The 26,702-nt window shown below is 39.0% G+C and overlaps 1 protein-coding gene across 1 annotated transcript; it reads left to right on the forward strand.

The window, feature by feature from the left end:
- Nucleotides 1-260: 260 nt before the first annotated feature.
- Nucleotides 261-23,440, forward strand: LOC144433051 (uncharacterized). The gene is made up of 2 exons (XM_078121363.1): nt 261-2,396; nt 20,213-23,440. The coding sequence occupies exons 1-2, from the start codon at nt 261-263 to the stop codon at nt 23,438-23,440; spliced, it is 5,364 nt and encodes a 1,787-aa protein (XP_077977489.1).
- Nucleotides 23,441-26,702: the final 3,262 nt, after the last annotated feature.

Genomic DNA, 26,702 nt, shown 5'->3' on the forward strand with positions numbered 1-26,702 from the left:
GGAATTAATTAAAGGACATAGAAGAAACTAAACTGTCAACTACAAGGAAAGGAAATCATACAACAGCTAGCTGCAAGGCCAAGAAGACTGACTTCCTGTCAAGTGAAGCGCATCCCTTCATGTGGTGAAAAAGGAGAAACGTAATTGAAGTATACAGTATTACCAGTATATTACCAAGCCTGCTAAATTAGAGTACACTACTTTGGACAAAACTTTATACAGTATCAAATTTACTTGTGTACAATGTGAACAGTGTCACTATGGCAACTGCAGGAATGGCGGACATACTGCAAAGGGAAATAGAGTACTATAAAGACACTTTAGAAACAATGCGTGATCCAACTGACAGAGAGAAAACACCAGGTATCATGCAAAGAAAAGAAGACAAGAAATCAGAATTCAGCCAAGAGGATGGTAACCAGAGAATACGCAGAAGTAACAGAGTTCACAAACCAACACAAAAAATGGCTGAATATAAACAGACAGAGAAGGTGAAAAAGGAAAGGAAATTGAAAGGGGCATTTGACCAAAAATATGATTCCTGGAAAAAAGCAAGCAAGTTAGGACGTAGAAACTTAAAGGGACAGTGTCCAGAAGACACCATTGCTGAGTTATACACTGCTATAGAAATGGCCCAAGATGAAGTGATCACAGCATATGAAGCACTACGTGAAGTTTGCCCTCCAGGCCAAGAGATGCTGCGACGAACTGACACATGTACAGCAGTTACTCGCCAACTCCTCCAAGCAGCAATAACGAGAAGAAAGGGAAACGAAGGGGAGCTTGTTAAACAACTACAAGAGGTATTGTTATGTGACGACAATGCTTCTATATTCAGTACGGTGTCACATAGAACCTCAGAGAGCACGTCAGCAAAACGCACAGATGCTGCAGCTGAACTTGCAGCACAGGAAGCAGAGTTAAGGATTTTGAAAGTTAAAGAAGAAAAGCAAGATGAATTGGATGCAATTAAATATCAACAGGAGCAGATGACAAGAGAGATAGAGCGCCTAGAGAAGGAAAAGGAGATAGAGAAGGCCAGAACCAGATTTAAAGTATATGATGAAGAGTTCAATAAGGTCAGCATTGCTGATGAAAGTAAACCATTCCTGGCAAATGGCCCATATAGTTCAACTCCAGTCTCAAGGCACAACACACCGAACCAATTCATGCACCAAACTTCTGCTCCAGATGATACATTGTCTATAACTCGTGCTCTACAAGACAGTTTAACAATGAGCAGACTTCCAACGCCAGAGCCCTTTGTATTTAGTGGGGATCCACTTCAGTATGTGCAGTGGAAAACAAGCTTCAAGACACTGATTGATAACAGAAATATCTCATCAGCTGAAAAGATGTACTACTTAAAGCGGTATTTGGGAGGAACAGCATCCAAGGCAGTTGAAGGTTTCTTCTACAGTACTTCTGAAGAGTCATACAAGGGAGCATGGAAACTCCTAGAAGAACGTTATGGTCATCCATTCAGAGTGCAGAAAGCATTCAGAGACAGATTGTCAAAGTGGCAGAAAATAGGACCAAAAGATTCTGCAGGTCTACAAGAATTTGCCGATTTTCTGAGGGCTTGCAGGGACGCTACCCCACATGTACCAGGTTTAAGGATCTTAGACGATTGTGAAGAGAATAGAAAGTTATTGGCCAAACTGCCAGACTGGGCTGCTGCACGATGGAATAGGCAGGTCACAGACATAATGGATCGTACAGGTGAATACCCAACATTTGAAGACTTTGTCACCTATACGAGCAAAGAAGCACGTATAGCATGTAACCCCATATCATCATTATCATGTATGAGGGAATACAGCAATGCTGCAGAACCAAAGGAGACGAAAGATACAGGGAGAAGAGTAAACAGAAATAAAGGCACCACACTAGCTACAGGTTCAACAGCAGTCAACGACAAACAAAGTAAGGAAAATACATATGTGTCTAAGCCTTGCCTGCTATGTAAGAAGCCGGATCATCAACTTAGCACATGTCCTGAATTCAAGAGTAAGACTCTGGAGCAAAGAAAGCAGTTTATTCAAGAAAACAGAGTATGCTTCAGCTGTCTCAAGGTAGGACACAATTCAAGAGATTGTTGTCGAAAACTAACCTGTGAAAAGTGTAAGAAGAGGCACCCAACTATTCTACACGATGAGAAGAGAGAAAAGGCATCTACTGAGACAACCACAGAGAGTAAAGTAGAAGCTTCAGTGGTGTCATGTAATGTTCAATCAGGAAGTGGCTTTAGTACGTCTATGATTGTGCCAGTATGGGTTTCATCCAGGGAGTCACCATCAAATGAAGTCCTAACTTATGCATTATTGGATACCCAGAGTGACTCATCATTTGTACTGGAAGATATAGCACAGTCTCTAGCCGTTAACCTTCAGCCAGTAAGGTTGAAGCTTTCAACGATGACTTCAGCATCATCTGTTACTAACTGCTATGCTGTCTCCGATCTATGCGTCAGAGGAATGTCAACACCTGACCGCATAATGATTCACACTAGTAGAAAAAATAGTACAGTTTACGACACTTTCCGTACTATAGTTCAGATTGAGTTCAATTCTGTACTTTTATGCTGATGAGGTGGACGTTTCTGTACTTTCCCATTAGCGCCTGTCTAATCGGATTATACTCGATCTGAAAAATAGTTCAGATTGCGAGTCGGAAGTGATTTGAATACATTTGCATTTAGTTCAGAATATATTCATGAGTTCACCCCCATAACCGGGCAGTAAACAAATGAATATTCAAATCTATCTCGCCTGCATGTGATTCAAGGCGTGTACACTAATTGTTTGACCCACAGAAAACTAACAGTAACACTATTTAGTTAGTTAGTTGTCTGTGTTTGACCACATGAAGGCGGAGGGGGAGGGTGCAAAAGAAAAGGGTTACACACATGTACAGTGTATGATATGATGAGAGCTACATTTAATGTACATGTACATACGAACTGACATGTATACGTACATGTACAACTACGCTAGCATGTAAACGTTAGCAAAAACTCTTACTACTACCTCAGACCACTAAAATACTAGAGTGGTCTGAGCTACTACTACTTGCAAAAAGTATTTACAAGCATTTCCATGTAGGTCAATGAAATATCACCTATGTGGGTTATACTTCAATAGTCGGTCAAACAGCGTAAAGGTCTACATTCTACAATGACAGACATGATTGTTCAACTCGGTGCGATCTAAGATGAATTCACGGTGTATATTTGGTTACGTCGCCTTTGAATTGATGATGACGACTCGTCCGACCTAGACTGTTCTGGTCCAGTTTCAAGTGAAAGTCAGAATTATCACGGTGCCATTGATTATACTAACTGTGATGAAACTCGCCCACTCTAGTCTCTATGACTTCATTAGCCCCAAAATGCAAGAACTTAATAATGGTATTGTAAATCGAAGTTCATGCATGCTCTGACTGTCGCCTGTTTTTTGTTTTCTTACATTTTATACAATTTTGAATTGTTAGCTTTGTATTTCCTGCATTAATGTTGAAAACTGGTCTTTTTACTGTGCGTCTTCAATGCGCAGGTAAAATAGTGTGTTAATCTAGCATCGTGAGTACGCGCTCGCTTATGGTTTCGCATACCTTGGACTGCCTGTCATTCAGTATTGTTTTAGCCTATTTATTTCTAAAGAAAAATGGTCTGTAAAGGGACTGCTTTAGTTGTCACAGTGCCTTTGTGGATTTATAAATCGATTTATGACAAGTGAGTCTACCTATTTTTTTTCAGACCCACTAAGTCAAGGAGTGCGATACACCAATCACCGTGTATTTAGCTTTGTATACAGTGTATGGATAATAGCAAGTTTCGGGACTGAAAAATCATAAATTGTTTGTTAGACTTATTTTTTATTCAATGTAATCTGGGTTGATTGGGAATTTTCAGATATCAGGATTTAAACCTCGGATTTCAACTCAGAAAGGCTATATTTTTTGCCTCAGTCTGAATTATATTAGTAGAACTCTCACCAACGTTCCCAATGTGAAGTGATCTGAAAGTTGGTGAGAGGTCCTCACGTTGGATTGCAGCACTGCATGTTCTTGCCGAGAAGATAAAGAGGTGTAGTAATTATGGTTTAAAACTGACTTTTACAAACGCCAGTCGTGTAGGGTCTATGATTTTTTATGTTGTGGATGAATGCGGCACTTTGATCTGAACCTCAGACAACTATAATAGGAACAGACTAGAATCGCTTTTTGTTTTAGGTGTAAATGGGGCTCTAAACCCATCTTCTCTGTCGTGCATGGTTACCCTTCAAACCTGCTTCAAGCCGAACGTTGTGCAAAACGATACTTCGTGTCTTTACGGGTTTTTTTTGCAATTGTGTTTTAGTGGCCTGAGTCTGAACAAGTGTTCATACAGTACAGCAAAGTCCCACCAACAAAATCCATAGCAATAGATGCAGGAAAACCTCAGTATGGGCGACGGTGAAATCATGGTGTTAATTCTAAAACTTTTGAAAGCAAGAACATATGTTTGTGCAACTTTTGTATTAAAAGCATACCATTCCAATTCAAGGACAACGATTTTGTTCAGAAATGGTGGTAGGACTATAATCCTTCCTACCTCCTTCCTTCCTACCTCCATAGTTCAAAACCGCTGATCGTAACTGCATGGTACAGCGCATCTACATTTATTTCTGAGTTCCGGAGGGCATTATTTGATAAGTACCCCATTCGTCCCTGTATTAGATCTTGTATAGTCATAACATTACAAAGATATGTGATTGTTGTGATCATTTCATTTGCTCATTATGTATTCAAGTGTAGTCAAATTTTCTTAGGTGTATGAGCAACTTTACTTCACCAATAAATTCTACTTTCTCACGAGTATTGTAAAATAACATGGCTATAATATGATACTACACAGCACGTTTTAGACGTATTTGCATATCAATGTCATCTTCAAATTTTCTTGAAGAATTCTTCATCCAGATACTCTAACATACCTGCACACCAAATGTCAGCCCATTCAATCGATTAGTTTTGCGGCTGTCATTCATTTTTACTTTGAATTCTTTTATTTACAAAACAAATGACAGTTTTTGACCCCAAAAATGACCAAAAACAGAAAATTGAAAATATCTTGCTGTCATAAACAAATATGAATAGACTTCTCGATAAAATTCCAGTTACTCATTGGGAACATCGAACGTACAATGTCAAAAAGTCGCACTGGCGCAAAGTATCATGGGAAAACTTTCTTTGGCACACCCCACTTAGGAAATATAGCCGCAACAAAAAAGTTAATACTGGGATCATGTCTTTTTAAATTTAGCATTTACCTTATAGAATAGAAGTATCAAAAGTGTATGCACTAACAAGTATCTGTGGTTTGTGCAAACATGCCAAATCGCTGATGATTGTTAAACAACAAAACTTTGCATACCATTGTCATTAATAATTCTACGTTTTACTTCTGAATCAGTTCTAAACACTTACGATTGAAATGATCGTCAACGATACGCTGATTTGTAGTTGAGGGTAATTAAAAATATTTTACAATGACGATTTCGACCATTAGCCGATGGAGGTGACCCCAACCAAACCTGTCACAAGATGTAAACTTGCACACTTTTTGTGTGTCAATATGTCTGTTCTGGTCAGTCTGTTTTGGGAATTTATGGTACACTCACTGTCGCAGTTTTCAGCCAGGGTCACGTTATTCGACGATTACTATTTGGATAAACACTGCAAAAAAGTAACACCCGTCATTGTTGCTTAGACATTTTCCTAGGGTCTTTTTCAACATGATTTATAGTAAGAAGTAACTTTGTTGATGGTGTAGTCACTGAATTTATAACCCTACATCGATGACTTAGTAATTGAACACGCAAATGAATTATCATGAACACTGATCTACAACCGATCCGACCCTGGGATTCGATCACAATTCATGGCGTCGCTTGCCAGTCTATGTCTATGTCTTGGTCACGCAAACGTGAACACTCTGATATCTGAAACACTTCTTTGCTCCAGATACGCACCTTTTTTTCATGGAAAATGTCATATAGTTTGAAGTAAGCTGGGAGAAAATATTAATGAGATATTTGTAGATTTAAATAAGAGTGAAATGATAGTCAAGTGATTTTGAACCATCTCCGTGTATTTTGCTTTAGCGAAAACACTGACAACTACTAGTATGTGATCGCCCGGTCGTCAAATTGCAAAGAACAATGAAGAACAGCTGAACACCTTCCTGTGGTCATCTGTTCCTTTCCGTACCGACTCTCAATTGTTTTGCTGCGTTTACTTGTATATCTTTAATAACAATAGTTTTTTAACTAACACCAATGTTCTTCCACTTTCTTTGCTTTCAAAATCAGTCACTTACTGTTGTAGCCAGTCAAAGACAGCCATCCTCAACTGGAAACACACCATGACAACAAAGATATACCAGAAAGTCATGACGTTTTGAATCATATCATTCGGCCCCCAACCCTGTTTTTGACAATTAAAAAATGCTCTACTACCCATCACAGCCAGTATCAATCAGACTTTTTCCATATATTATATTCCACCCTAACTTAACCCATATGACCGCCCCATTTATAACTCGTATGTCCGGACATGAACATGATTGGCTTTTCGCTGACCAAGGGGTATGAGACCATATGTGGAAGTGGGGGATAAGCTTATCAAATATGACCGTAGTTCCATGTAAATTAAAACTTATAGTTATGCTTATAGTCGTTACGTTTTCAGTTTATTGTGGTACCCGCTTGATGCTTTCTCTGAAGATGCCGACGGGATCAGTCTAAAATTCAGTTCTGGTGTATAAACTACAATGTATCACACATATCATGACTCTCACTATCCAATCCATCGGCTATACACTGGAGAACACAAGGACTATACTGACTGTTTTCTATCCAGCACGAAATAAATTGAGAATACGTGGAACTTATATGTACATGAACAGTAGCTCCGACAACTCTGACAAGTCTCTATATACCCCACCAGGCCTCTTTGCTGGAGTTCGCGGAGCGTGTGTTGTCAGTGCTAATCTCGTCTAGTTCCTATCACCGTGTTCCTAAACAGTATCGTTACCATTTACACCTCCACTCACTAAACTTGGTTTAGTCATAGAAAATAGAGAGGACCCTCTCTATTGTCTATGGTTTAGTTAGATACCAATTGGCATCTGGACTAGAGCTAATCACGAGTCCATCACAACGTGCATGCATCATTTTCTGATGTCCGCATTTGATTTGGACATTGAAGTAAATGATTTTACATTTCTGAGTCTCATTCGGTATTTTTCCACTGTTCTATATGTGGTAGCTACTACTTTTGGCACAATAAAAAAAAGATGTTACGAAGACGAAAAAAAAATATAATCGAGATGCACGATAAACATTTTTGGAAAAAAAGTCACATAAATGACTGCAGTATCCATATTTTTAATTGGCATGATTGAAGACTTTAAAAAATGAATGATGATAAAAGTGAGATTTTGCCTCAGTGATGGTTTTTCTATACAAGCGATAACATCACGATACCGGGTACTTCACAAACATTATCTCACTGACTTCAAAACCATAGTGACTAAATCGTTTCGTACAATTAGACGGCATGATGTTTTTTACGTCTCGCACAAGCATATACAATGGTACACTTTACCAAATTGTAATAGACCATGTAAATATTACATTGACCGATGCAGATCTTGCTCGCGCAGGTTGGGTAGATTTATATGCTACGTTATGCCTTAGGCCTAAAAAATAACTGTTTGGTTTCTGTTACCCGACCCACCTAGTTTTTCACTGCCGACCCTTAACTTTTTTTTTACGTGTTCTTGAAAAACTAACAAAATCGCAACAATTGTGAAGTCTCACGAGACATAGTGGATGCAGAAACTGACATCAACTTAAAAAGACAATATAAAACTGTTCCTCCAATCTGTAATGGTTGTACATCTAATGGAAAGAAGCCAATAACACAGAGATCATTTGGAAAAAATGGAAAACCAGAATTAGACACTCGCACATGAATAAAAATAAATCTACCTACCCCACCTATTTATTTATTTTGCCTAATCGGAACAACACAATTTTTTTAATAGGCCTATTTCCTAACTCAAGCTTAAATTATTGGACCCTTGTGAACCAAAAATGTGCGAAAATACAACGCCAAAATAGTAACGCTTTGCACGGTTTTCACACTGAGCAATACGATTAGATCATAGACAGTGAAGTTCTCCAGTGTCTCTGGTTAGACCGACAACAATGAAACCGTTAGCGGGATCTCAGAGTCATACTCATTCACATACAATTTTTTATGGCTGTTCACGTTGGTTAGCAACATCTCTGTCTTTGAGTTTGAATGAAATCGCTGCCATTCCCTACAGGAAACTGTTCTATGGAATTACATGCCAGGAGCGCTTTCAATATCATAGAATGTTTTGTTGATCTTTTTTTTTCTTTTTTTCTTTTTTTTTTCTTTTTTTTTTTTTTGGGGGGGGGGGGTCGACAACTTTTACCAAGACAACCATTATATTAATCATTATAGTAACTACCTAGCATGGCTAATAGCCATACTGAGGTAGAACTGTAGATTGCTAAAATGTTATGGGTTGCTGGTTGTACACAACCTCAGCATATGCCACTTGACTTTCAGGCATTAATAGGTGGCAGAAATAGTCCGCACCAGGGCCGCTCTGTAGTCCGCATAAAAGGGTGACTAAGCCCAGACAATATTGTCCAGACCAGATTTGGAGGTGTGAACGCATTTAAAGCTGACTCGGTTCTAAATCTTGGTGCATATTCATGAGGTCGACACCTAGAAAATGAACCATGTGTACATTTCTTTTGTCTTTTGTTAGTTAATTTATGCGGGTAAACTGTGTCTTCACTAACATTTTCCACTAAAAGTTTCAAAATTGTCTTGTTTTTTGAAGGACTACTATAATAATATTTCACCGCCCTTGCTTTATTGTCATATCAGGAAAGTCAAGAACTTGACAAAAGCTATTCAAAACAAAGTAATCAAAGTTGTAAAACCAAAATGGTGCCGTGGAGAGTTGTGTCTGGTCATGTTCTGATCATGGAAGTATAACCCACGGTCTGATCTAGTAGCAGTATATCAACGACGAATCTACATTACAAACAAACAAACAAACAAACAAACAACACACACACACACACACACACGGTGATATTAAAAAGCACGCAACACAAAGGTTGGTTCACATCCCTCGCATCAGTACCGGTACCCATTCTACTGAGTTATAAATATAAATCACATTCTCAGCTACAACATTGAACTTGTATGATACAAAAATCTTCAGAATGTGCGGGCCATATTTTCACTACCGGCATTGGCAGTCACCATCACTGCCTTTAAAAAAAATTAATACAGATAAATGGAAGCAAAAACAATCCTCTTGACGGTAGTTTAGTAGTCAGTTATGAATTATGTAACGTTAAATAACGCTATTCAAATATTTCCCTCTATGCCTCCCATATACCGATAGTAAATCTTCAAACATCCATACAGACATGCGGACTTTGCTCCCTACTAGATACATCCATGTTTTACGTTACTTTCGTATTGCAAATTTAGCTGATGATGTCATGTCAAAGCCACGTGGTCTAAAAACCTGAATCTCCGTACATACATTTCGATATGAAATTATTTATCCGTGATGTTTAGAATTTTGGTCGGTCAATATAGTTTCAATGACCAAGTGTGACCCCCACTGATGTCTAAAGTACTAATATCAGTACCTGACCGGCCATGGCCATGGCCTTGTTTTTGTTTTTGATTTTCTTCAATATTCAAATCTACGTAATGTCTGGTTTGTTAGGCCATAAATTCCAAGCATATTTACCATGATATCACAAATATAGACCAGTTACAGAAAGTAATAAGTGTCAGCAAAATACTGTAATATCGACACTGTTTCACGGATTTTAGGGACGCTGGTGCTTGGATTATTTTACGGTTGACATTACCTAGCCAGTAATATAAGGAGTAGTACATGGGTATTTTATCCCTGGACTCTCTGTCTGTTTATATCGAAATGGAATAAGCTGAAACAGTTCTTCTTTGAGCAGGAAATATGTTGTGATTATGGATATTATATATATACATGTATATAATTGCCAACACATCGGCAACGAGAGTAATGACATTGACTATACGTAATATGTAAAGATGTAGTGTAAAATTGGAATACGGTCGTCAGGAACTAGATTAGGGTAGGGGGAGGCTCAGGAGAAAAATTGTTGTCACGGGAAAAAAACGAATTGGGACGTGCGTGAAAATTCGGATTGTCTGAAAGGGGCCCGGAGTCACGTACAAATATTTTGCTCATGAGTTGAACCAAATTTAACTCCAGGAGCAGACGTTTAACAAGCGTATTTTTAAAAGGGTGACTGGCAGAGAATGTGTGTCTCTTGAAGGGTAGACAATATACTCGCGATAGACTATGGGTTTCAGGCCACTGTGTCAGACGTGGTCTTGGAGGAGTCAGTACAATTCCTCCAAGAGTGGTAAGAGGCCAAGCCTGAAATAGACGTGTTTGCAAGTAGAAGTTTACATGCCTTGTCTGTGGTTTACATTGTGCACGCAAAACATCCCACAAAACCGGCCATAACTAAAGCGGCATATCAGTAAATATGAAAAACGTGATCTTGGTAATTTGGATACCAGTTCTGAAAATATTCTCCGGGAAAATAGGTTAAAATGAACATCAAGATAGCTGCCTATTTCCCATTGTTTATAAATCGTCAAGAGGTTAAGCTATCCACTCAGATGAACCACTCTTTGTCACTTTATAATCTGGCATTATACATGGGATAATTTCCAAAATGTACATGTTTTATCGTTTCATTTTGGACTTTATAGAAGTTGATGACTAAAATTACCTTACCCTCGATGAAAGTTATGAATGCGACTAGGTTTTACCATAGACAGGGTGGAGGGTCTATGGTTTTACCTACTAGAATTAGTTGCGACAAGATTGTAAATGCACATGGGCGAGTTTTGCCAGATTGCTTTATTTCAAGTGATTTGAAAATTGTGAATGGCGGACTTGGCCGTGGTCCATCGAATTGTCGAGTACTACCGTGGTGGCACTAGTCGTTCCTCACTGGAACGGCAAGTGCCACCTTATGGCGATATTTATTGTCTTTGAACCTTTCTCAACAAATAAATCACACATAACTCCCCAAACGCTTCCATTCTAGAAATCCGGTGCCGACCCTAAACCTTTTTAATAAAGAAGAAAAATCAGTAAAATCGAGAAAATTGTGAGTGAAGTCTTGCCAGAAATGGTCATCAACTTAAAAAAGACAATAAAAAAACGCGGTTCTTCCAATCTGGAATGCAGAGCAGATGTCTTTGAAATAGAATTATTTAGTTTGGTTTAAAATTTAGTTGAAGTGGGCACAAAACTTGATTTGGTTCTGACTGTTCTGAATTTAGGGACACGAAATCGTCTCCCTGATGGCAGGAGTTCAAAGTGTTGGGACATAATGTGGCCTTTGTCATTTACCATTTTCCCAGCTTTGTTTTGTACACGAGATGTAAACATTTCATTCAAATTAGTCTACTTTTCACTCAATACTTTACTAAACACATTTACAATTTTGTTCAAGACACTCTTGTAGCTAGTCCCTAGACTACCAAACCAGCACAAAAAAGAAAATGTTAAACCGACTCAAAACTCCGATAGAATGTCTGTAATACCTTGGCATTTACAAAATTTTAGGCCCCTCAATTGTTGTAGACAGTAAACTCTAGATTGACATTTCTTGTTAATGAAATCTGTGTTGGCCTTAACATTTGATTTATTATCCAAGACTGTTCCTATATATATATATATATATATATATATATATATATATATATATATATATATATATATATATATATATATATATATATATATATATATTTAGTCACCTGTTCAACTTTAACATTGTCAATAAAAAGGTCGGGCACTACTTTAGGGTTCTTCCTAAAGTCGACCTTTCGTCCAAGTAGTTTTCTTTACACCAAGTAACAAACCTATCAACTTCATCGAAATAAGTACGGTCAGAATTTGACAGGTCAACTAATGCAGAGTTATCAGAATATTTGATAAGTGGATTTGTATCGGTACCTGATGAGCAGTCATTTGTGTAAAGTGTAAATAGTTTGTGTGAGAGTATCGTGCTCTGTGAGGCACCCCTAAATGTTGAATGGAAGGCTGAACTTAATTTTTGGTAGCGAACAAACTGGGAAAGGTTGACAAGAAAATCCATTATCCAGAGGATGAGTTTGGGGTTAACGTTTAAATAACTAAGTTTATGAGCCATCATGTTTGGTTGACTTCTGTTAACGACTGATGAAAAATCAATAACCAATAGTCTTACAAATGAACTTGGTTTTTCAAGATGTGTATACGCATCGTGAAGTAATGTGAGAGTTGCATTATCAGTACCTCTATTACTTTAATATGTAAATTGGTATGGGTCAAGGTGTGAATGTTTTTGTGGGTTTTGACAAAGTAAAATACGCTCGAAGCATTTCATCACAATGGAAGTCAGTGCTACAGGACGATGCCTTGGAAGTTTTTAGGGACCGGACAGATGGTAGATGTTTTCCAAATGGTTGATATCGTATGATCATTGTACGACCAATTGAACAATCTACTGGAAACACTAGCTAACTGCGATGCATAGACATTCAGTAACCTACCACATATGTTATCAGGACCCATAGCTTTCCTTATATTTAGTTTCTTAAAAATAGACAACTCGTTTATCACTGATCTCAAATTAACTCTTCTTTTCTTCTTATTTACTCTCAAGATCTAACCCGATGTTATCTATTTCCTTTCCAAAATCGTGAATATCAAAGCGACAGTACATTACAACTTCGCCTCGCCACCACCCTGTGTTGCTTGGCAAGGTGGTAAATAAAACAAGTTTGCCTTTGGGATTATATTAACTGGGATTGTCGACACTGAATAATCCGGTCAATCATGGCACTGCGCTCATTGTATGTCACGGCGTACAAGTATAAACGACGTTCATACTTCCATGACCATAGTTTCTGCGACCTGTCATTTGTTTGACCATAGACACTCCACCTTTGTGGAGGGTCCATGGTTTGATGGGATGCGTTAATTCTGGCAAACTTGTTTGGCAAATCGATCTGACGCAATATAGCTTGTGACCGTGGCATGCATAGCTTGGGTCAAAATCTATAACACCATTAAAGTATAAATAATGTTTAAACTTCCACGATAACACATACCTTTGAGAAATTATACTGACAGTATAATTACTCCAAGCACAGACTATTCTCGTGTCAAACTCCGACACGAACTTGTTTTTCCTTGAAGAGTATATCTCGTGAGACCTATGGAAATTATCAAAATCTATATTGTAGTTGAAAAGAGCAAGAATGAAAAGAGGGGAAATTTAAGGGACATCATTTCTATATACACGTGTATTGTGCAAAGAACCCGATATCTTTGACCGCGTTGCCGTCAACCGAGCAATGGTAATATATATATATATATATATATATATATATATATATATATATATATATATATATATATATATATATATATATATATATATATATATATATATATAAGAGGTAAGTCATAAACTGAAGGAAAAGTGCTCAATACTGAGAAGTAGAGCTGTATTTACACAAAGTACACAAGTTATGGTACGGAGGCCGTTACGATCTTCAGACGACTAAATAACGGAAATTCAAGTGATAGAATTCGATGCGCGTTGTTGAGTGACATGGTGGAATGATAGAATGTATTTGTTTTCGTGGACGATTTAGTGGACGATCTAGTGGAATTAATCTCTAAAAAAAAACATGAATCATGGTCTGAGTACTTCACAAATGTATTCAATGCTCAAGTCCAAAGTGATGAAAGTTTCTCGATTTCCATGATCTTATCAGATCCACCTTGATAGACATAAATTCAGGCATTAATGGTGAGATTAATATCCGACTGTAGTCTTTTGGACAAGGTAATTACTTTGATAGTCTAGTTCCTATACTGTATCATTACCATTTATACCTCCACTCAAAGTATAGTCAGAGTCGTTACTCTAGAAGTCTTGAAATGCATGAGATGCAATTTAAAATTCATTTACAGCCACCCACACAGTCATTAACATCATGTCTTTGTTAATAAATCACAAAACTCTAACCAATAACACAGTCCCTCATAAAGTTAGTGTTTATTGGGACAGTAATGTTCAAATGTGGTATATTTGTCAGCCCATGATGCTACTTATATACTGTTTACATCACCAAAACATTTAGGTTTCACTGATTGGGTGAACAACTTTTTGTGCTATTTGAGGGGCTTTTGGCTAGACGTGGTTTAGTTAGAAACCATATTGGCATCCAGACTATTACTTTGAAGGAGATCATTGAAGAACAATAAAAATAAAACTCAAGGTGTGGATATGGGATCAGTGTGGCATTCTACATAGACATTCTCCAACAATTCTTGTAGACATGTTATGTAACCATTTTTTCTTCACGAAAGGCATGTTCCCAAAGGAATCAATGGGGTAGGGGTTTCTAACATTGTCTTTTGAAAGTAAATTACATGTATGTCAAAACTAAAATTATTGTATTTACTAAGAGATGAAATTCTTAAGAAAATTGAAAAGTGGTTATTGGTGGTCATAAACTCGACGTTGTTCGCTTTTTATGAATATCTAGGCGTGATTATGTCAAGCAGTGGTCTATGGTATTTAGCGCTTGCAGCTCAAGCGAGTAAAGCAATGATTGCGGTCATGAGTCAACTTGCAAAACTTGGGGACCTCCTAGTCAAAACTAAATTTAAAAGTTTTTGACTGTAAACTATTACCGATATTAAATTATACAGTGGAGATTTTGGGTTTTAATAGGTCTACTGAAACTGAACGTGTTCAAAGTAAATTTCAGTGTTATATTTTGAGTCGTATATAAACATATATGTAGTCTTTGAGTATGGGAGCTACAAAAATGCTTGACAAGTGTTCATTACGGGAAGTAGGCTGAAATGTTTTGAGATTGCTGAACGAGAGCTGCAAAACTTTAACCTCAGACCACTTCTCCTCAGCCCTGGTTCAAGTTCTTAGGTCATAGTGGTGTAAACTACATCTCAGACCACAATGTAGTGACCTGAGACTACATGTACATGTAGGCCCTACCTACTGGTATATTATGTAACTGCACTTGACGCCAGTGTGATTTCTAACTAAACTGTGTTATTGAAAGAACCGATGTGACGTCATCTGTTTTCTTTGTACCTGACACAATCCTAGCTGCTGTATTTTGGGCATGTTCAAGAGGGACAATGTTTTTAGCTGGCAGCCCATACAGAAGGGCCATTCAGTAGTCAGGTATCGATGATATAAGTGCATGACCAAGGTTCTGACAAACTCCGTTTGTAAGATACTGGCGTATGCGACCATAGACAGTGGAGGGGCCCCCTCCACTGTCAATGATGCGACCTATTGTTCGGGGGTGAAAAAGAACTGATCTACATGTCAACGAGATGTGCTTCTTGAGGTTATAACGGTCATCAATTGTTACACAAATGGTACATGCTGAATCCACTAACTGCACAGAAGACGATCCCATGTTGATGTGGTTCATGAGACGAGGAAGCCTGTTGAACTGAGACGTGATAAGGAGGACCTCGGTTTTGCCATCATTAAACTAGCTTATTTTGGGTCGTTTAATATCATGTGCAACAGTTTCCATAGACAGTGGAGGGGCCCCCTCCACTGTCAATGATGCGACCTATTGTTCGGGGGTGAAAAAGAACTGATCTACATGTCAACGAGATGTGCTTCTTGAGGTTATAACGGTCATCAATTGTTACACAAATGGTACATGCTGAATCCACTAACTGCACAGAAGACGATCCCATGTTGATGTGGTTCATGAGACGAGGAAGCCTGTTGAACTGAGACGTGATAAGGAGGACCTCGGTTTTGCCATCATTAAACTAGCTTATTTTGGGTCGTTTAATATCATGTGCAACAGTTTCCATCTTAGTTACTGTAGTTGACGTATGTGATTGGGGAAATATATTGGTAAATCTGGTTGTCGTCTGCATGTTGTTGCATATTGAGATTTTGATGTCGGATTAGCTTTCCAAGTGGTGATGTGTATAGACAGCATACGCGTGTAAGAGTGGACCAAGCACAGGGTTTTGTGACACTCCACACTGCAAATGTTTGGTTTCTGATATGCCTTGTACAGAAATGGACTGTTGTATATCTTTGAGGTATAAAGACTCTAGTCGAATGCCTGTAATACCGAGCTCGGAATAAACTTGAAATTATGCTGGAGTCAGAATTTACGGGGGGGGGGGCATGAACAAAATTGAGGTTCAAAGGGAGGGGGGCATGACAATTGTGATGGTCTGAAAGGGCCCCCGAATATTCTGCTCATGATTTGAACCAAAATTAAACCTCAGGAGCAGTTGTTTACCAAGTAAATTTACATTTGTATAAGTGTATGCCTCTCTCTCTCTCTCTCTCTCTCTCTCTCTCTCTCTCTCTCTCTCTCTCTCTCTCTCTCTCTCTCTCTCTCTCTCTCGTCGCCGTATGTCTCCTTCTCTCTTGCTCTATCTCTCTGTGTGGAGACTTTGTTGAACATTCAAACCACAGGAGCAATCGTTTACCTTGTACTTTGCAAAATTGTTCACTTCATTTACCTACCACACATTTAATTATTAGGCAGCCAATGGCCAAACGAATGTGTGTGTCTGCCAAAATATCTATGTATTAGTTAAAGCGTAGGTAATACAGTTGTAAAATAATTTAATGAGAGTACAATTTGGGTATTGAAGACAATTTTCAAGTACTTTATGGCTTCCAATAATGTGTATGGTTTGAAATATTATGCCGCTAAATGGCCTCCTACATGTCCTTATTTTTCAAACAATTGCCTACTGTGGGAGGGGGACACACCCTCCCCACTAGTTATCGAAGGGGGGTGCCGTTTCTGTCAAGACATAGGATTCAAAAAGAAAACTCTGCTGGTTAAGTTTTTCCAAGTACAGGTTACAGCCCAATGAGCCCACATCCATTTGTAAAGAAATCTCTATGTCTGATATGTATGGACACTGAAGTTGATTTCCACTGTTAGCTTACAGTGTGTCATATAGTGTACCATACTGTACTTCTCTGACGTGTATGGGGAGGGGGTAATGTATAATTGCATATTAAAATATGTGCAGCCGGGGGGGGGGGGTATGGACGTCGCCATCTTTCAAGCGCTAAATTACCTGTTAATCGAGATTTGTTTCAAAACATTAGCATGGTTGATAATATATGTGAAAGGGGTAAACTAAGAATGGTTTCTGGGATCGCCTAAGTCAACACGACATATATTGTGGATGGTCTGAGATATTCGATTACGATTCACATCGTCCGATTTCCAATCGTCCCAATATCCATATTAACATTCTTTATCGTTTCAAAATCACAAAAATGCATATGTCGTGGTGGGGTGAGTACCGACTCTAGTTTGGTCTCCGCTCTCTCTCTCTCTCTCTCTCTCTCTCTCTCTCTCTCTCTCTCTCTCTCTCTCTCTCTCTCTCTCTCTCTCTCTCTCTCTCTCTCTCTCTCTCTCCCGTCTCCCCCTCTCTCTCGTCTCCGTATCGAAACTTATTCAGTCATAAAATCATCAGGTTTCTGACAATTTCCAATACCTGTTACAAGAAAGACTGCAGTACAAGAATATTTGGTTAGCTACATGTATTACATCTGATGCCTTATACGTGACACGCACGATAATTGTCCAGTTTGCATCAGAGGGTGTGCCTCGCCTTCTGTACATGTGCCGTACGTCTGGCTTGTCTGTCAGTGTCACATTTTGCTTCCCCTCTTCAGTTTTCTCAGATGTTTTAAGAATTTAAACATAGTCAGTGTCTGATCGACAAAAATTCTTTCCACTGAAGTTTAGAAAACATTTAGTGCAACTCTACGTAAACGTCATGTTGATGCATCATACATCATCATGAGACGTCACATTGACCTCACACTTCGCTTCGCGCTTCCTTCAACGTCCGGTCGTTATGAAACTAGTTCGAAGGCTTTCGCTAGCGATAGCGTGGCCAGTCTTGTTTTACTGCGTAATCGTCTAATGTTTTCCAAATAATTATGAATTAATTTATCTTTTTGTTTACACTTTGGGTATTTTACTTGCTATTAGAACTCCCGGGCAACTCATATTTAATTTTCCAACCTTAGAATTTGTTCAATGATCGTCAGGTTTGAGTACTTTCCTAAGCCGGTCCCACAACTGTTATACTTATAAGTTATAGCTGGGCGTTGTGACCGGTAACCGGCTATTATCTACATCACTGCCTACTAGGTACGTCAAAAACACACCGTTCGCACATGTGAGCCTGATTTTAGGCAAAATATCGGGCTATTAGAGTGCATACAGGCCCTTTTGTTCGCTTGTATTGTTTGCATTTGGTATTTGGCATTACGTTGTTTATTTGCACCATTCACAGTGTCTTATCATGCTTTGTGTAACTTGTAAGCCTAATCGACAACTGGGCCAACGGTTTTTACTAGACAAATTTGAAACAAATTTTGCGTCAGTTTGATGGTAAACCTGCTATATTGACTACCAAACTTAGTTAACCCCAGTTATTTTTACTCATGTTGCATCACCATATATTTAGAAAGAGTATATATGAAATATGAGAGCCATGTGAAACTTCTTCAGTGCAAAATGGGATGAAGATATGAGGGCAAAGTCAGTGCTCCTTATAGTCTCGCTGCCAGACTCGAGACTATCGTCCCTAATCTGTTTACCGAGCGGCGCAGCCGCGAGAAGAGCGGGACCAGTCCCCCTCTATTCTCGCGGCTGCGCCGCTCGGTAAACAGATTAGGGACGATAGTCTCGAGTCTGGCAGCGAGACTATGCTCCTTACAGCAGTTTGTTTTTCCCGCATATGCATACATTACCCATAATCCTTTTAAGTATTCTGCAGATATCTGTGCAATGTGCACTCATGACTCATGAAAATCTGGAATGCACTGATCGAAGCCAATTGTACAGTTATACTATAAAAACAGGAGTTATGAGTATAATTGAAATAAAACAAGAGAATAAGAGATGAGGGCCCTCAGAATCGTCACGTAGAGTGATATAACAGTTACATGGATGCCGGGCATGTACCCATAGGTACGGGCCCGGGGGGGGGGGGGTTCTGCATGCCGAACGTCATTAAGTATTTCCTTTACTTTGGTGCTCATGATCGTAATTTGGATGATGCCCAAGATATTTGAGGCGTGAATACCTGTTGTTCTTCTAAAGGCTTGTTTATTACTGTGAAGATCACACCCTAACACTTAATTGTTCTATAAACGACACATGGACAAGAATACTATTCCCATAGAGGTTAGTCTAGTTAATTCCTGATGGACCGTATTTCGTTCAGCGTTACGTTGTACATAACACGGTCAGTCAGAAACTATAGACGACATGGACGACATGGATGCCATATAATATTCCCAATAGTCACTCAATTTTACTTAGCTAGAAATAATGTCCACAGACTCAAATCTGTCAGCACGTCTCTACTGTGAGTTTGTTGACGCTATTGGCCGGTCAGGTTTGTTAAGAAGCTCCATACACTAGCAATATTTGTGGCCCAATTTTAAACTATTATTGGAAACGATTGTCATGTCATCTAAATCTGTATTACTATGCATCAAACGCGTAGAAATGTGAAACACGTTTAGTGGTGGCGGTATGTAGTGCATAATGAAAAGGCGTACTACGAACATTTATTTCAAAATGAGCCCTGTGATATTACAATCTACGTACGTCCTAACCATGTAGTTCATATCATAAGCCTGCTTATATACATACATATGTATCGAATACACTAGCTACACGTATAGCGTTTATGTACGTATTGATTGCAAGCACGGTAGATTTGAATATTCATTTGTTTACTGCCCGGTTATGGGGGTGAACTCATGAATATATTCTGAACTAAATGCAAATGTATTCAAATCACTTCCGACTCGCAATCTGAACTATTTTTCAGATCGAGTATAATCCGATTAGACAGGCGCTAATGGGAAAGTACAGAAACGTCCACCTCATCAGCATAAAAGTACAGAATTGAACTCAATCTGAACTATAGTACGGAAAGTGTCGTAAACTGTACTATTTTTTCTACTAGTGTCAACAGGCATACACAAGAAACTTCATACCAGCTGATAGATCACACATCCCTACATCAAGTACAGCACAGAAATGGCAACATCTCCAAAGAATAGCTCACGACATTGCACCCCTACAAGGCTGTGAAGTTGGAATACTTATTGGATATAATTGCCCACAAGCATTGGCCCCAAGAGAAACCATAGTTGGAAAAAATGAAGAGCCATATGCTATCAAAACAGATCTGGGATGGAGTATCATTGGCTACACTGAAACAGAGTCATGTAGCTATGCTGCTAGTGTATGTCATCGTATAATAGTCAAGGAGGCGCCATGTATATCCCCCAAAGAGGTAATCCGTGCACTGGAGTCAGATTTCACAGAGAAAGGTCATGGAGAGAAAGTCATATCTCAAGAAGATCTTCAGTTTCTCAACAGTACGGAGACAAGCATTCAGCAAACAGAAAACGGTCACTACAGTATGCCTCTTCCCTTCAAGTCTACAAGGCCTACATTGCCAAATAACAAGAGAACAGCAGTTGTTCGTCTCAATCACCTGAAGAGAAAGTTTGCAACTAACCCCAAGTACTATGATGATTACAAGAAATTCATGGATGACATCATAGATAAAGGTGATGCAGAGAGAGTTAGCAGTAAAGAGGAAGAAGATAGAGTGTGGTACATCCCTCATCATGGTGTTTACCATCCTCAAAAGCCTGAGAAGATACGAGTCGTGTTCGACTGCTCTGCACGATTCAAAGGAACATCACTGAACAATCATCTCCTCACTGGTCCTGACTTAATAAATGGCTTAGTTGGAGTACTGTGCAGGTTCAGGAAGAATCCAGTAGCAGTGATGTGCGATATAGAGAGAATGTTCCACCAGTTCCTTGTCAACAAGAAAGATCGTGACTATTTACGGTTCTTATGGTGGGAGAATGGTGACATTACTAATGAGCCTGTTGTCTACCGAATGAAGGTACACCTATTTGGGGCTGCTTCTTCTCCTGGGTGTGCCAACTTTGGATTGAAGTATCTTGCAAGCCAACATGAGGCAGAATTTCCAGTGGCAGCAAACTTCATAAGAAAGAACTTCTACGTAGATGATGGCCTCACCAGTACAGAGTTAGAGAGAGAAGCAATCCAGTTAGTAAATGAAACACAAGCTGTGTGTGCAAAAGGAGGATTGCATCTTCATAAGTTCATATCTAATAGCAGAGAAGTAATGGAAGCCATCCCTGTTAGTGAGAGAGCAGCAGGAATAAAGAATGTCAACCTAAGTCTTGACAGTCTACCGATAGAGAGAGCATTAGGGATCCAGTGGTGCGTAGAGACAGATACATTCAAGTTTGGAATTCAGGTCAAGAAACAACCACCTACCCGGCGTGGCATCCTGTCCACAGTAGCGTCTATTTATGACCCATTGGGTTTTCTTGCACCATTCATACTTATAGGCAAGGGAATCCTACAAGAGATGTGTCGAAATGGGATCAACTGGGATGAACCCCTACCAGACAACTTACGTCCACGGTGGGAGAGATGGAAGGCCGAATTTGTTAACCTGAGAGAAATAGAAATTCCTCGATGCTACAAGCCACCTGAATTCGGATGCATTAAAGCTGCAGAGTTGCACCACTTTTCAGATGCCTGTACAAATGGTTATGGTCAGTGCTCATACTTACGGTTGATTGGTGAGAATAAAGTACACTGCTCCTTAATTTGTGGCAAGGCAAGAGTAACGCCAATCAAAGTTGTCACAATTCCTCGCTTGGAATTGACAGCTGCAGTGGTATCTTCAAACATGAGCAGCATTTTAAAGGAAGAACTAGAGCTGAAGTTAGTTAGAGAATACTTCTGGACCGACTCCAAAGTGGTGTTAGGGTACATTGCCAATGAAGCTCGAAGGTTTCATGTGTTTGTAGCGAATAGAATCCAGAGAATCAGACAAGCCTCTACACCCAATCAGTGGCGCTATGTACCAACAGAAGAAAACCCTGCAGACATTGCATCCAGAGGTGCCTTCATACCTGAATTGCTTGCCTCAAACTGGTTTACAGGACCTACATTTCTGTGGGATACAGAGTTAACCACGGCAGAAGAACCAGCTTATGAGTTGAGTGTCGGTGATCCAGAGGTGAGAAACGTGATGACATTTACGACTGCTGCATCACCAAAGCCATTCAGATTGGAGAATCGCCTATCACGCTTCTCGACATGGTCCAAAGCTGTTGGTGCAGTAGCACGAATAAGAAGACTTCTAAAGAATAAGAAAGGTAGTGATGAGTCGTCAAACCCAAAAGAGAGACAAGAAGCAGAAACATATATAATCAAAGTCATCCAAGGTCAAACTTTTGGCACGGAAATCAATTCATTGAGATCATCGAATACAATGAAGAGCAACAGTAGCATATACAGGTTAAATCCATTCCTTGATAGCAAAGGTGTATTGAGAGTGGGAGGTCGATTAGAGAAGGCAGGTGTCTCAGACAGTGTGAAACATCCAGCCATCATTCCTAAAGATAGTGAAGTTGCAAGGTTGCTCATTTCCCACATCCACAACAAAGTCCAGCATCAAGGAAGAGGAATGACCTTCAATGAGCTAAGAGCCAATGGCTATTGGATAATAGGTGGATTAAAGGCTGTAGCTATTCATGTCTACAGGTGCATCAAATGTCGACGACTTCGCCGTCCAGTAGCTGAACAGAAAATGGCCAACCTTCCAGAAGACAGAGTAGAACCTTCCCCACCTTTCACCTTTTGCGGTATGGACTGCTTTGGTCCCTTTATGATAAAGGATGGAAGAAGGGAGTGTAAGAGATATGGATTGCTTTTCACCTGTATGTGTTCAAGAGCTATTCATATTGAAGTCCTTGACGATATGTCTACAGATAGCTTTATCAATGGTTTGCGCTGTTTTATTGCCATCAGAGGTAGAGTACAGCGACTCCGCTCAGACCAAGGTACCAATTTTGTAGGAGCGAAGAATGAATTTGAAGATTCATTGAAAGAGTTGGATACAGAAAGGATAAAGGTGTTCCTGACAGAGAATCAGTGTGAGTTTGTGATGAATCCTCCACACGCTAGTCATGTCGGTGGTGTATGGGAGCGCCAGATCAAGACAGTGAGAAGTGTATTATCATCTATCATACATCAATCGCAAGGTCGACTTGATACGTCATCTTTGCGAACATTCCTCTACGAAGTTATGGCCATAGTGAATTGTCGTCACTTACAACAGAGAATCTAAGTGATCCAATGAGTCCTGAACCACTGACACCCAATCATTTGCTCACCATGAAATCAAGGGCAGCTCTTCCCCCTCCAGGTAAATTTGTTAGAGAGGAGTTGTATATTAGAAAGCGTTGGCGAAGTGTGCAGTACTTAGCTGAGCAATTCTGGGGCAGATGGAGGAAGGAGTATCTCAACGTTGTCACTCAACGACAGAAGTGGAATACAACAAGAAGAAATATGAAGAGAGGAGATATAGTTTTGCTAAAGGACGATCAAGTTCCACGCATGGAATGGCCATTAGTAGTTGTAATTGAGACAACAGAAGATGATGATGGTTTAGTGAGAAAGGTCAAGGTTCAAGTTGGCACAAGGAACCTGAACAAGATGGGAAAACGTGAAGGAAGACTCACAACCCTTGAGCGACCAATCCAAAAGCTGATTCTGTTGATGGGAGCTGAATAACTTTAATTAGTGTTAAATTAGTGGACATTTTCATTGTGTTTAGACTTTGATATATAGCGAACAAAGTTTTTAAATTGGTATATAGAACATTTAAGGTTTATCTTAGAAATTACTTATAATTACCATAACTGTCAGACTTGATCTTTAACTACAATTAGGTTTATTAATCAGTGTTTGTTTTATGAAATAAGTAATTATTCCTGAGTAATTTGATGGGAGTGTAACGGACTTAATGTACTTATCATCGAAGTAAAGTATTTTCATCAACAGCACCCTCTATCAAGGACATCGACGTTGTTAATAGTTTCTGTAGAAAGTTTATATCTGATTAGTTGTTGATGTTTTGGTCCCATGAATCAGTGCCGCTGAAAGCCATATCTCGCAACTTGTATTGAAAGATGTTCTTACGCACTGAAACATAGTTCCACGGTTATAGTAAGGTATGCATAGATTTTTGACTTTATTGTAACATTTCATACCTTGTTTATGGTCAGTCTGTGGTAGATGTAGTTTTGAGACAATCAGATTGATATTTAGTACATATGTCCTTTCATACATCATGTAGTAATACAAAGAGTAGTGTATGTAAACAGATAGCACATTTTGTAACGAACAAAGATGAAGTAACATACTTGTCATCAATATTTACCTAGAGTGCCAGCTAAAAGGCCCACGAGGTAGTGTAACCTTTATATATTTGATTATTATAATGATAGAAACCATTTTGTTTCATAATTTGTTAGTATAGAGTGCTTATAAGTCTTACCAAGCACCAGTTTGTAATTACATTCAGCGTATACTTGACCATGTGTATTTCTAGGTCATGTAGTGTTTGTAATATGTTTCAAGTTCAATTGATTCACCAGATCTTACGGTGGTGTAAGCAGAGTTCATTAATAAAGGAATATCATCAGTATAAAGACCGTGTTCGCCTAAGTTATTTAGTTGGTACCTCTACACTAGTAGAGCAAGTATTTGATTTCAAATACTTAGGGGTTTGGCTGGATTCAAAATTGATATTTTCAACACATATTTCCAAAATGTCTGCTAAAATTTCTCTAAAACTTTGCCTACTCTCGAGAATCAGCCACTTTTTGCCGTTGGGACTTAGGAAGATGATGTTCAATACCTTAGTTCTTCCCCATTTCGATTATGCTGCGAATGTATGGTGTAATACGAATCAAAATTATTTGAAGACACTTGAACTTCTTCATAAACGAGCTTGTCGGCTGCTCCGCGATGTTCCCCGTGATACTAGTACGGGTTGGGTATATGAAAACTTGGGTTGGGTCAGCCCTCAAAATTAGGTGGAAGCTCCAACTGGCAACACTCGTCTACAAATCCGTTACAGGTAATGCACCCAGTTACCTCACATGAAATGTTCAATATTTCCAACCAAATTCATTTTCATAACACAAGACAGGCCAGTAAAGGTAACATATACATCCCTACAGTCAGAACTGAGTTTTTCACTATAGTGGTGCTGTTCTATGGAACAATCTACCCCTATCCACAAGATTAGCTCTGAACTCATCGATATTTAAAAGACATCTTAAGAATGTAGTCTGGTAATGTGGGTGGATATCTTTTAAAGTACACTGTGCATCTGTAATCTTTTGTCCCGGTTTGTCCCTTTTGTTTGTTTGTTTTCTGAGTACGTAATCTTGCAACAGGTTCCATTGGGAGAACAGTGCTAATGCACTGAAATGGTGTCTATATATGAAAGATTAATAAATAAATAAAAAAGCCTGGTTACTTCAAATCAGTCTTCTGCCAAGGTAAACGAACTGTACCACAAACAAGCATGTGAGGCAGAGCTCGAGCATAATGTGGCAGCATTAGTTGCCAGTAAAATCAGAGCCTGAATACACAGTCTGTACAGGGTAGTATTCTTAAAAAGGATATGCTCTACCACTAGAGGGCAATATTCACACAACGAGCACACACTACCACAAGACTGCAGGAGCTATACAAAGGGTGTATAGCATCATAGAGCCTACATGTGTTCGGTCTATGATGTCATGATATGTTGTCAAGAGCGCTATAGATAACAAACATTATAGGTGAGTTCAGGATAAAAGCTGTGTGATCTGTTAATATCGAGTCTGTCTCACGGTACTGGAACTGTGATGAGATAACCGTCTTGGTAGATGAAAGTTAGCGCAGTGACAGCTTAGTTCTGTGGACAGACCAGCTAACAGATAGCAAACATACAGCTTTCATCATGAACTCATCCTCTTTATATGTCCATCATAGAAACACATCAATAATCAAAAGACAAGTTCTCATCTTCCATTACAAATTTTGACACAGCTTTTGAACAAACCACAAGTTGTACGTCCCCCATGAGTGTCCTCAATATTAAAATCTGGCACAATGGGCGGTCAATACAGTCTTTGGCTAAATCTACAATCACCATCATCCTCAGTATGGACGAACATGTGGTCTCAAAATTATCTTCAAATCTGAAATCATTCCACATTCAAACGATATACCTAGTAATCTAAAGTCAGTTTGCTTGAGTGTTTTTATTGACTTATAAGCAAGGACGTCTGTCTATATACAATAAAAATATCTAGAAATATGAGCAAAGAGACACACTAGTAATGTTGTTCAGAGTTATGGTAACATACATGAAAATATTGACACACTTTATGACCTTGGCAATGATACATATCAAACCATTGATACATATCATATTTTTATTTCATCAATGGCTTATCACTTTTCTTTGACCGAAAACTAAATTCCGGACCATGTGTGCTGCTGCTGCCTGTGATATTAGTCATAAATACTTACACTGTGTGACATACATG

Source organism: Glandiceps talaboti, chromosome 3, assembly GCF_964340395.1.
Source record: "Glandiceps talaboti chromosome 3, keGlaTala1.1, whole genome shotgun sequence".
Taxonomy (NCBI): Eukaryota; Metazoa; Hemichordata; class Enteropneusta; family Spengelidae; genus Glandiceps; species Glandiceps talaboti.

Coding starts and splice junctions, on each gene's coding strand:
- LOC144433051 (XM_078121363.1), top strand. CDS start 261: ATGGCAACTGCAGGAATGGCGGACATACTGCAAAGGGAAATAGAGTAC. Junction 2,397..20,212: donor TAGCCGTTAACCTTCAGCCA/GTAAGGTTGAAG, acceptor TTTTTCTACTAG/TGTCAACAGGCATACACAAG.